Source organism: Ursus maritimus, unplaced genomic scaffold (genome assembly GCF_017311325.1).
Source record: "Ursus maritimus isolate PB19 unplaced genomic scaffold, ASM1731132v1 scaffold_14, whole genome shotgun sequence".
In the NCBI taxonomy this organism is placed as follows: Eukaryota; Metazoa; Chordata; class Mammalia; order Carnivora; family Ursidae; genus Ursus; species Ursus maritimus.
The window spans coordinates 69,675,881-69,688,814 of NW_024423786.1; the positions used below are offsets into that span (position 1 = coordinate 69,675,881).

Below are 12,934 nucleotides of genomic sequence, written 5' to 3' on the forward strand. Positions count from 1 at the left end.
ATCCCAGGGTCCTGGCATTGAGCTCTGCGTGGGGCTCCCTGCTCAGCGGGGAGGCTGCTTCTCCTTCTCCCACTCCCCCTGCCTGTGTTCCTTCTCTGTCTGTCAAATAAATAAAATCTTTAAAATAAATAAATAAAACTCTCTCTCCTTCTGCCCCCCCACACTCCTCTCCCCCCCCCACATCCCTGCAACTGCACCCCCTAACTTGAACCAGCCCTTCATTCCAGCAGATGGTGGGGCGCCAGGAGAGACAGCAGGCTGCCTCCCCACCAGGAAGTCAGAGGTCAGGGTTGGCACAGAAACCTCTGGCCAAGGGCAGCAAACAGCGCAGGGGAGGACACAGGTAAGGTGCCTTCTAGGAGCCGCCGAGGTCCAGGGTATCTGAGAGATGCAGGCAGGGGCAGGTCAGGAAGGGTCTTCCTTGAGTGCGGACGGGTCTCCACCTTCCTTACCCTCAGGGAGCCCAGGCTGGCCCGGGACCTGCACAAACTCCTGACTCGGAAGCAGGACGACGTCTCTCTTCAAGCCCCCTGAAGTTCTTGACGGTGGCTGGTGTGTGAGGTTTGCGGCCAGAGACAGGGTATCCTGCCCACGAGGCAGGCTGGACAGGGGGCCTTGGCCTGACCCTCAGGGCCCCCACCTTGTCCACAAGAGCCCAGGCGTTAGGGTCAAGAAGAGCTGGTCCAGAAGGGCCGGCAGGGAGCTCAGGGACTTTGGCCTTTCCTTCTCCTTTCCCTGCAATTGCCTGTGTACTCACCACTCTCGTCCCCTTCCCCGCCCCACCCCACCACACACATAATTTCAAGAGTGGGCTGTGCTGCCACCTGGTGGCCCAGTCAGGAAAGGCGCCCTGGTTCCCATCAGAGGCGCCCGAGCTCACCCCTTCCGACCCCAGGGGGCGCTCCCGACCACCGATTTCACCATCTTGTTTGACAGAGCAAGTCCGTTTCCTCCAGGGAGCAGCGGCGTCGTGAAACAAATGTCCCTATTCCCTGCAACCCTTTCTCATGCAATCACGGAAGCTGACCAACTCCGGAAAAGGCTGAGAGAGAAGTGTCTTTGCAAAGGTCCCCACAGCAAGCTGATGGCAAAGCCACCCTCCAGATTCCCTGCTCCCAGGTCCTGCCACTGCCAGGCTGCCCTCTGGGTCTTGCCAGCAGGCTCTGGGAGCTGAGTTCAGAGCCCATCTCTGCCCACTGGGTGGCCCGGGGCTCGTCCACTATCCTCTCTGAGCCCTGCTTCCTGGGCAGGTTGTGGGAAAAACCAAATACACGTAAGCCAAAACTCCATAGATAAGCAGATACGTGTTTGTTGTTAACTATAACTGATAACTATTTTTTTAATTGCCAACTAAAACTAACGCAGCCTCTTTCCTCCTCAAGTGGTCTTCTTTGGTCTCAAGTATTTAACTCTAAGTCCTCACTCCCTGGAGGGACTGATATACCCCTCTTGCTCTTCAGAGGGTCTCCCTCATTTCCATCCTGGCCAAGAGGACGTCTGGATCCAGGAGCTGGCTTCTGCTGGGGGCGCAAGTCAGGTCTCTTGTCTCCTGCTTTCAGGCCGTCAGCCTCACCTGCTTGCCCTACCGAGTCCCTGCTTCAGGGATGATGAGGGTCTGCCCTTGGCCCCAGGGCCACTTGGCCCCTCCTTGGTGGCCACCTAATGAGTTCCCAGCCAGGTCCTCCTCCATCTTCTGCACCCCCTGCAGAGGCATGCAGGGACCCTGAATTCATTCCCTTTCTGTGCCAGAGGGAGAGCCGGGATCTTGGGGGCCACCTCGGTCTCACCTGCTCAGTGGCTCCCCTCCTTGTGAAACTAGCCTCCTCAACCAGCTGGGTTAGCTGCTGGAATTTCTAACATCTCTCTCACACCCCTGACACACACACTTGTGAGAGGGTGGAGGGGGGTCCCTTCCCAGGAACCCTGCCCATCCTCGCTCTAGGTGTGGTCACTCATCCCAGGACCAGCAGGCCACTTTCTCTCTAGTGGGGACTGACCCAGGCCATCTCCTCCTTCTTGCTCACCCCATGGGCTTCCTGGTCTAGACAACACGTGCCTGCCTTTCCCTGGGGCAGTGGGACTCCTGGCTTGGCCGGAATGGCAGGAGTGCAGGGGAGGACCACTGGCAAATTGGGGGCAACAGGTTGTGTACCAAGTGTTGTGCAGGCTCTGTCACATTCGTCTTTCTGCCTGGCCTGCAGGGCAATCAGTGAGCTTCCCCCCAACCTTGCCCCCTCCTCCTCTTCCTTCTCTTCCTCTTCTTTCTCTCCCCCCCTCCCCATACCCCATTCCTCAGGCTTGTGACTGAGGGCCAACTCAGCCAACTCTTCTGACTTCTAGGCAGTGCACAGTTCTGGCCTGAACCTTTCCCACCTGCCCTTGGGTCTGCTGCAGGCTGAGTGCCTGAATACTCACCTTCAGATGGAGGCCCATCCCTCGAGCACTGACTCAGCTTTCACCACGGACACCTGAGCCCTTAGGGAATTCTGGATCGGAGGACAGTGTTGTGTAGAGGTCACAAGCCCTAGAGCACAGTCGCCTGGGCTACAATCCTGGTGGCACCACTGACCCGGCATGGCCTCGCTCAGGACCCCTGACTCTGCTGAGACCACAGCCCCCCATCAATTAAGTGGGAGTGACTCCAAAGAGGGCAGTTATGAGGCCATAGAATGTGCTCGTTGGCCTCTGGAACATGGTAAGTGCTAAGGAAATGATCCTTACTAAGGTTATGTTATTGGAGTGGGTCCCAGTGGGGACACCGTGACCCAGAAGAGTGAAGAAAGTACACTGAGTCTGCCTAAAACCCCTGGCTGACCTGGAGGCCGTCGTTCTTTCCAGGGGGCTCTGATCCTAGGACCCAGAACATTTCCAATCTTTTCAAAGGGGTAAATCTCCACTACTGACCAGGGCCACCTCATCTCAGGGCAGGACAAGCTGGCTTTCCTCCCGGGAGGGAGGACTTCCTTCCCTGCAGTCCGCTCGATGGTTCTAAAGCAGAACATATGCTTCTCAGGTTTTGAAGAAAGTCACCTTCATCCCAATTGTGTGTATCCCATTCGACAATAAGAACAAAATTATGAAGCCTCATAGTCCTGGCCTCTGTCATCGGCTGTTGCAGGTGTCCCTCCCTCCTGGCACAATGAGGGTGATGACGGGCCCCACGACAGAGTGAGAGCCACGGGGCAGGCAGCCGTCCACACTGGTTACCTGCCCAGGATCCAGCTCCCACCTCCCCTTTCTCTTCTCCAGTTTCCAATTCTGCAGCTTTCTCCCTCCCACACCCGCTCCTGCTCCTAGGAACACCCTCCAGCCCCAGGGCCTCTGCACCACCTTCCCTCAGTGAAGAGGGCTCTCCCCTCTTCTACCCACACCTCAGGCAATGCCCCCTGCTGGAAGGGGCCTCTCTGGGACCTCAGGCAGGCCAGGGCCCCACTCCACTTTCCTCCATGCGGCCCCCAGACCGCTCCTGGAGCGCTGATTACAATTACAGTGAGTTCTGGATGGCTTGTCTGGTGGGGCCACCTTCCCAAGCACTGACTAAAGCATCTTGGCCCCACAATTATTTTTTCTCCTTTAAACTAACTAGGCAGCTGAGGTGGTGAGTGCTACCCCAGGGTGAGTGATCCTCGGTGAGCAAAGAATGAAATCAGTGATTTGTAGGTCTGGAGTTTTTAAACTGGCCTTTAAAACTCCTGCTGGCGATCCATTGAAAAGGAAAGGTTTCGGAAGACCCGGAGCACCGCATCCTTGCCACAGCTCTGTGAGAAGACCCAGAACCAGGCCCCACCACAGGCTGGGAGATGACAGCAAGGGCTGGCCCATGCGAGAGAAGGAGTCTCCGAGAGGGGGCTCTGTGCTCTGGCTTCCCACCCCACCCCTCCTCAGGCCCATGGCCCTAGAGCTCCCTGCAGGTCACCAGGGCCCAGGAGCAGGGGAAGGAAAAGGCTGCAGGTGAGCAGGCAGAGGGGTCTCACTGCCCCCAGCAGGGCACAGTCGGGAGCAAGTGTCTCCCTGTGGCTGAGGTGGCCTGTCCACCAGACGTAGGGCCCTAAAGCTGACCTCGGGGGGAACAGGCTATGCCAGCAGCACCAGCACTCATGGGTCCGGTGACACCAGCACGAAGATGAAAAGGGGATTCCCTTCACCCCTGCCATCACTACACGTCCATACACCCCACATCCCCACCATACATCCCAACATGCCTCCCGCCCCATGTGTGGGACACTCCCTGGGGAGGAACCAGATGTGGCTGAGAAAAACCTGATGGGATTAAGTTTTTTGTTTTGAGGACACCAGGCTAGGTGGGTCCGGTTCACTGCTGTGGCCTCGAGCTAGCATCAACCCCACGAGCAGCAGGTGCTCCGTGGTCCTCCTCCCAGCCACAAGGTCAAGTCCAGGGAGAGTGTGGTTCTCACCAAGCCAGAGGCTGCAATACCCTGCCAGTCCCGAGCTTTGGAATCCCAGGGGATCCCCGCATGACCTCTTAGGGGAGGGCGTGAAGGCTCGGTGGGCAGGCCTCTGCTGGTGGCTGGGGCATGGAGGCCACAAGACACAGGCCCAGGAAGAAAGTACGTCATGCAGGTGACACGGTCTCCTGGCCCTTACACAGTGGCCTTGTCCTCAAGTGGGCAGCAACAGAGGGTCCCCGGGGAGCAGCTGGGGAGCCAACCCTCCAGGGTCTAACTTCCTCCCAGAGCCACAGGCTGGGATGGCTGAGACCCCCCCCCCAGGACACTGCCCTGCTTGGTCACGTGATGCATCCCAAATTCACTCCTCATAGAACAGGACCCGCAGAGCCCCCCCAGCCCCAGGGCTACAGCCACCGAGGTGGGGCAGCGCTGTGGAAAACTGCCTTTGACCAAGCAGACAGTCCTTCCTTCAGAATGAGCAAGCTGGCCTGAGAGCTGCAAAGCCAAGCTCAGCCAGCCCGAGCTTCAGACACTTTCCCCTCACCCTTTCTCCCACTTGACCCCACCCCTTGGGGCAGCCCAAGGGTGCCTGCCACAGGGGCCTCCCAGGAGGCCCGCAGAGATGGGACAATTAAGCGTTCTCGGCAGGGCAGTGATAGGGAGGACAGCAGGGGAGCAGCCACAAGTGGAAGGGGGAAGGCCTTCAAGAAAGCCTGGGGAGGTGATGATTGGTTCAAGTGGCCACTTCCCAGTGGGCTGAAGAGGACAGAAGCCGAAAAGAACAAAAGGAAGAGAATGACATCACCCGGCCCCCTCCCCACACGACTCCTGGGATCTCATTAGGAACTTGGTATGGAAGAGGAGCAGAGAGTGGGGGTCCCTGCTCTGAACTGTGTGGGGCAGGAGGGGCTGGAAGCCGGGAGGCATGCATGGGAAGGAGGCACGTGAGGGGGTTACCAGTCAGTGTGCTGGGGGGCCTACCCAGGGGACCACCATGGTCACCAGCTCCTCCCTCAGCCCATTCCTCCTTGGTCCCACGCAGCGCCCGTGGTGAAGTGGGTGGTGAGGTCTTCCTCAGCGCCCTCAGCAGTGCAGGGGGCCACCCAAGTACTTACAAGATGTGCAGCTGGGTGCCCAGGGGCCAGACGTCAGAGGATCTCGGGGCAGGGGCTAGAGGGGGCGCCATCCTCGGGCGACACGTGAACCACATTTATTTTTCAGGCCTCCAACAAATGTTCAAGGCTGCTGACTGCTGGGCCCTGAGCAGGGCCCCAGGGACAGGGGTATGGGAAACCTCTGAGCCAGTCCAAGGCAGGGCGGCGTGCGGTGCCCCCAGCACAGAGCCTGGCGTGCCCTGGAACTCGGGGAGTGGTTGCTGAATCCACGGTGGGTCCCCGGGGGGAGCGGGGACGAGGTGGGAGGGCAGGGGAGGAAGGGGCTGCAGCCCGGAACGTGAGGGCTCGTCCCACCTGCTCCTGCTCGTAGCCCTCTCACCCCGGAAGCACCTCACTGCCCGCACCCTGGCCGAGGGGCCACAGACCCGATGAAGGGACTTCCCTGAGGGATGGGGGCAGGAATGCTGGCCCTCGGCTCCTTCCAGTCTGGAGCGCCTAGTCCTGGGCAGCCTGGCTGTAGCCTGAGGTCGGCTGGCACCACCTGGCTGGACGTGTCTTGTCCAGGGCCCCCGGGCCAGCCCTGCCCCGAGATCAGTTTAAGGCCTGGCAGGGCTGGGGAGGGCAGGGAGACATGCAGTGTTCCCGGGGCCACGTGAGAGGGAGCCCCCCAGGGCCAGAGCACTAGCCCGCCCGCCCCCCAGGCCCTGAGCTGGGAGCCCTGAGGTCAGGGGCCCCGGGGAGAAGCCCAGAGCACAGTCCAGCTCAGCGGGGCCGCTTGCTGTCCAGAATGGCCTTCCAGTCGTCCGCCCACGAGTGCAGCCTGCGGCTGGGGGGCTGCAGCTGCACGTGCAGGTTGTGGCAGGCTGTGAAGAGGATGTGCTCCCAGCTGGGGTTTGGCTCGGCCCCTGTGGGCGGGAAAGCAGCGCTTCAGTCCGGTGCTGGAGTCCCCAGAGCGTCCTCAGGCAGCAGCTTGCTTGCCTCTCGGAGACGCGGCTTCCCTGTCGGTAAAGCAGTGGCTGCACTAGCACCTGTCTCGTGGGAGGTGACCGGGATTCCGTGAGACGGCCCACGGGAAGCACGGGGGGGGGGGGCAGATGCACAGTGCTCGGGGACTTCTGTGCTTGCCATCACCGTGGACCATCCGAGGCTGAGCCCTGCTGATGCCCGGCCCTCCCCCTCTCACCGGGGCCAGCTCCACGGCTTACCGGCTCTTGGCTGTGGGCCGCACGGGCTCCCCTAAGTCTCCACCCCTCATGTCCACCTATGCACACTGGCACACCGGTGCTGTTCCTGCCCCTCAGGTTATGGCCCGACTCACTGGCTCCCCCTGCACAGGCCTCTTCCCTGCTCCCTGTGGCTGGACATAGAAGCGGAGCAGGGGCACTGGGCCCCCCATGTGTCCTGACTCTCCTTGTGAAACCACGTGGTTTGGGAGGTCAGGGGTGGGCACACCCATGAATTCTACCTTCCGGACCACTGTGACTAGTGCAGAGATGGACATGCTTCCCGAGGCAGCTCCAAAAGCCATTAGGGAAGCAATGTTCTGTATTCTCCCACTGAGATGTCCAAAAGAATAGGATTTAACCCGAAACTGCGGATGGCTACCAACAGGAGAGAGCTTGCCTGTGTACAAAGACAAACCAGAGCAGAGCCAGGAGACCAGGAAACTGAATTTGGGCTGATGTTGTTCCGGGTCCTAGATTCACCGTGCCTGAAGCCTTCCTACCCCACCTTTCCAGGTAGATGCACTAATAAATTTCCCGTCTCCTTTCTAAGCCAGTTTAAGGTTTGCTTGCTTGCTTGTTTGTTGAGAGGGAGACACCTATAAGCAAAAGGGATAAATACAGTTCCCAAACCACCTTCAACTAAAGAAACGATGCTTTGCTTTTCTGTTTTACATGGTAGGTTCTCTCCAAATTGCTCTTGGGGAAAAAATGGCTTTGCTGCTAAAACAAAGTGCTTGAAAGCCAGTCTGGCCCTCATTTTACATAAGAAAGGCAAGGCTTCAAGGTGTAAAGGGACTCATCCAGGCCACCCAATGAGTTACCCCAGGAGCTAGGACCTGCTTCTCCTGACACCCAGCGGCACCCCTTCCAAGGCTGGATGCTGACAATAACCTTGTCTTCCCCGTATGGAAGGGGCTCAGCACTGGGCTGGAGTCTGGAGGACTAATACGCCGCTGGTGATCAAGTAGGAACCACTCAGGACAGGGGTCATGAGGCCAGCCCTGCGTGCTGTTTGTCTCCGTGGCTCTCAGCTCCACACTTGCTCCTCACCTGCCGCAGGCCACTTGCCTGTGATGTCTGGCCGGTCATCTATGAGAAGGTCGGCAGAGACCACCGTCTTGTCTGTGGCCAGCACAATGTGATCCAGAAAGTCAGGGCCAAAGTGCTTCTCCACCCAGGCATACTGGAACACAAACAGGGAGGGGGAGAAGAGAATGTCGTCAGACCTGGGCACAGACAGAGCTGGGGCCCAGTCGGGTTTTCTCCAGGAAGAAGGGCCACCATCAAGGAGATGTGATGATCCCACTGGCGGCAGACAAAACTGACAGTCCAGAGATGGTGTGGCTGGTCCATGTCCCTACAGCTCCAATCCTGCACAGCACCACCTGCCCGTGCCTGGTCTACGCAATCCAACACTCATGCCCTGAAAGCCTCCTCTGTTCCCCATGTGTGTGCACTCTGTTGGCCTCTAGGGACAGGCGAGGGGGGACAGAGCTCAAAGACACGTTGAAGCAATTCATTAGATGACATGAGGGGAAACTGCCGCCGAGCAGCAATCTGCAGGGCCCTGACATGTGTGCGGTGCAGGGCAGTGCATAGGCAGGAATGGCCCGGGGCTAATGTTTCCAGCATACCTACTCCACAAACACTCGGCACCCATCATCTTATCTCAGCCTCAAACAGCTGATGCAGCAGGCAGCATGCTCTTCATTCAGTCCCTTATGCACCCAGTGTCTACTGAGCATCCGTGAGGAACTGGGAGCCCCCAGCATGTAGGAGAGAGGCTCTCATGCAGCCCCCATTCTAAATGCAGCACACAAACAGACAAGCAAGTCCGGGTGGAACAAGGGCTCCCAAGTAATACAGCAAGGAGCTCTGACAGGATGGGGAGAGAAGGCCTCTCTGAGAAGGGACATCTGCAACTGGCTGGGCATGACATGGCAGAGCATGGGTATTAAAGGTCTAGAAGGTTCCACACAGAGAGAACAATGCGTGCAAACGGTGTAGGGCAGGAACACACTCGGGTGTTTATCTGAGGGGCTGGAGTACAGAGAAGAGGGGAGCAGGAGGAAAGAGAGAGGGGGAGGGGGCAGGTCCCGTGGGGCCTCACAGGCTATGGTGGGGAGATACTCCTTGTTCTAAGTCAGCCGGGCATCCATTACAGCTCAGTTTCACGAACTATCTATGGCGAAGGGCTGGTTGTTTTGTTAATTCCCAATTTATTGTGGACCCCTTTGTCTCTAAGATATGAAATCCATGTCTTCTGCCCATTTCTTGGCTGGATTTTTTGGGTTTTGGGTGTCGTTTGATAAGTTCTTTTCTTTAAAGGAGACATACGAATGGCCAACAGACACATGAAAAAATGCTTAACATCACTTGGCATCAGGGAAATGCAAATCAAACCATAATGAGATACCACCTCACACCAGTCAGAATGGCTACAATTGACAAGTCAGGAAAGGACAGATGTTGGCGAGGATGCAGAGAAAGGGGAACCCTCTTACACTGTGGGTGGGAATGCAAGCTGGTGCTGCCACTCTGGAAAACAGTATGGAAGTCCCTCAAAAAGTTAAAAATAGAGCTACCCTACGACCCAGCAATTGCACGACTAGATATTTATCCAAAGGATACAAACACAGTGATTCAAAGGGGCACCTGCACCCCAATGTTCATAGCAGCAGTGTCCACAATAGCCAAACTATGGAAAGAGCCCAGATGTCCATCAACAGACGAATGGATAAAGAAGATGTGGCGCATATAAATACAATGGAATATTACTCAGCCATCAAAAAGAATAAAACCTTGCCAATTGCATCGACGTGGATGGAACTAAAGGATATTATGCTAAGCGAAATAAGTCAGTCAGAGAAAGACAAATACCAGATGATTTCACTCATATGCGGAATTAAAGAAACAAAACAGATGAACATAGGGGAAGGGAAGGAAAAATAAAATAAGACAAAACAGAGACGGAGGCAAATCATAAGAGACTCTTAACTCTAGAAAACAAACTGAGGGTTGCCGGAGGGGATTTAAGTGGGGGGATGGGGTAACTGGGTGATGGATAGTAAGGAGGGCACTTGATGTGATGAGCACTGGGTGTTATATGTAACCAGTGAATCACTAAACTCTACCTCTGAAACAAATAATATACTGTATGTTAATTAATTGAGTTTAAATAAAACATTTTTTCTTAAAGATATGAAATCCAATCACGTGGTTGGATGCCGCATCCATGTCAAATGGTCATGAAAGTTTCCACTCACATCCAAGTTCTGTGTTTCTCCAGCTCCAAACACGGGTTTCATTTGGAAAAATGACTCTAGATGTACATTTTCAAAGGGTCATGGTGGTGAATCAATGCCATACAGACAAACTGAGGCTCAGAGAGTTTCAGCGAGTGGCAGAGCCCCATCAACACTGGGTTTGGACCCCCAGAACCCGCACCCGGTGCCCACTACCGTGGGCTCTCCAAAGTGACCTGCCACTTCTCCTAACCAGGTCGTGCTGGTCATGGAGTCCCCAGCAAGTTGTCCAGGCCATCCACGGTAAAATGGGGATAGTAACAGCATTGCTTCATGGGACTCCTTTTGGGGATTCAATGGGGAAATGTACATAAAAGTCTTATTAGCACAGTGCCTGGCACACAGAATGCACTCAGTACGAGGCTGCTGGTCTTATCTCTCCTCTCCCATGGTTCTGATGTGTCTGAGCTATGGGACCTCAAACGAACCACTCAGCCTTCTAAAACTCAGTGTCTTCACAGTGTTGTTGATGTGATTACATTAAATCTATGTAGGACTCAGAGTAATGCCTGACACACAGTACTTACTTGATAAATGTCATTACAGTTAAACTTTAAGAGCCCCAAATCATATATAAAAAAGCTACTAGAACAAGTAAGTTTAGCAAAATAACAGGATACGAGGTCAATACACAAAAATCACTTGTACTTCTATACATTTGGATATTGAAATAAAAGAAATAATACCTTTTACAATAGCACCAAAAATATGAAATAGGTTGACTACACACTCAGAAATAGTTCAGATGGTAAATTCTATGTTATGTGCACTTTACCACAATTGTCAAACATTTATTTATTTTTCTTAAAGATTTTACTTATTTATTTTAAAGAGAAAAAGTGTGAGCAGGGGGAGGAGCAGAGGGAGAGGGAGAGAATTTTCAGGACCTTTATTTGCAAAAGCCAAAAGCTGGGAACACCCCAAATGTCCATCAACTGGCAAATGGGTAAACAAATGATGGTACAGTCATACAGTAGAATGACATTCAGCAATAGAAAGCAATACACTATCGATACATGCAGCAACGTGGATGAATCTCAAAAGTTTTATGCCTTTGAATGAACGCCAGACACAAACTGTATGAGTCCACAGTAGACGACGTTGTGTAAAAGGCAAAACTGTAGCAATGGAGAGCACGTCAGCAGTTCACTCATACCAACGATACCCAGAGAGGGAAGGCACAGGGAACAGGGCTGACTGGAAGGACACAAAGGCCCACTCTTCCTTAAAATTCACTTTATTTTTTAAGAGCAGTTTTAGGTTCACAGCAAAGGTGATCAAGTACAGAGAGTTCCCATAGAATTCCTGTCCCCGAATATGCACAACTTCCCCTATTACTGACATCCAACAACGGGCTGGGGTCTTTGTTACACTCAAGGAACCTACAAGGACACATCGTTATCACCCGAAGTCCATGACGTACACGCGGGTTCACTCTTGGTGTCGTACATTCTATGGGTTGGGACAGAGGTGGAAGGACATGCATCCACCATGAATAATTTCCCTGACTTGAAAGTCCTCTACTCTGCATTTATTCATCCCTCCCTCCCCACTAATCTCCGGCAACCACTGATCTTTCTGCTGCCTCCATAGTTTTGCCTTTTCCAGAATGTCACATAACTGGGACCGTGCAGTATTGTAGCTGCTTCCGATGGGCTTCTTTCACTTAGTAACATACATTTAGGTTCCTCCATGTCTTTTAATGGCTTGATGGGGTTTTTTGTTGTTGCTGTTGTTTTAGTGCTAAGAATATTTCACTACCTGGGTGCACCACAGTTTCTTCATTCATGTGGGATATCCTGGTTGCTTCCAAGTCTTGGCTATCATGGATTAAAACTTCTGTAGACATCTGTGTACAGGGTTTTGAGTGGACATACATTTTCAACTCATTTGGATAAATACCAAGGAGTGTGATTGGAAGATCATACAGTTAAGAATAGGTTTAGTTTTGTAAGGATGTGCCAAACTATCTTCCCAAGTGGCTGCACCATTTTGTATTCCCACCAGCAATGAAGGAGAGTTCCTGTTTTTCCGCATCTTCTCCAGCATTTGGTGTTGTCAGCGTCCTGGATTTTGGCCATTCTAATAGGTGCAAGTAGTATCTCACTGTTGTTTTAATGTGCAATATCCTAATGACATGGGCTATTGAACACCCTTTTATGTGTTTATTTGCCATCTGTAAATCCTCCTTAATAAGGTGACTGTTCAGGTCTTAAGACCATTTTATCACCAGGCTGTCCATTGTCTTATTGTTGAGTTTTCAGAATGATTTGTATATCTTAGATAACAGTCCTGTAACAGTTGTCTTTTGTAAATATTTTCCCCCACCCTGTGGTCTGTCTTCTCATTCTCTTGACATCATATTTTGCAAAGCAGTTTTTCATTTTAATGAGGTCAGCTTATCAGTTATTTCTTTTGTGAATTGTTCCTTTGGTGGTGTATGTAAAAAGTCATCATCATGTCCAAGGTCATCTAGACCTTGCTATAAATTGTCCACTAAGCACTGCTTTCACTGCATCCCACAAATTTTGATAAGTTGTGCTTTCAATTTCACTTCTAGATTTTTTTTAGATTTTTTAATTTATTTGTTTGACAGAAAGAGAGACAGCGAGAGAGGGAACACAAGCAGGGGTAGTGGGAGAGAGAGAAGCAGGCTTTCCACTGAGCAGAGAGCCTGATGCGGGGCTCAATCCCAGGACCCCAGGATCACGACCTGAGCCAAAGGCAGACGCCTAATGACTGAGCCACCCAGGCGCCCCTCACTTCTAGATATATTTTTTAAATTTTCTATTGAACTCCTTTGAACCATGTGTTATTTAGAAGTGTGTTGTTTACTCTCCAGGAATTTTTGGATTTTCCAGCTATCTTTCTATTACTGC

General features: G+C 53.4%; 1 protein-coding gene across 1 annotated transcript in view; it reads right to left on the reverse strand.

Annotated features, from left to right (window-relative positions):
• Positions 1-5,603: 5,603 nt before the first annotated feature.
• The window catches only part of NT5M (5',3'-nucleotidase, mitochondrial), a 57,780-nt gene continuing 50,449 nt past the window's right edge, over positions 5,604-12,934 (reverse strand). The window contains exons 4-5 of the mRNA XM_040630166.1: positions 7,819-7,933; positions 5,604-6,429 (exon numbers count right to left, since the gene is read on the reverse strand). Of these exons, the coding sequence (XP_040486100.1) occupies positions 6,287-6,429; positions 7,819-7,933 (258 nt within the window). The 3' untranslated portion in view covers positions 5,604-6,286. The remainder of the gene's footprint in view (positions 6,430-7,818; positions 7,934-12,934) is intronic.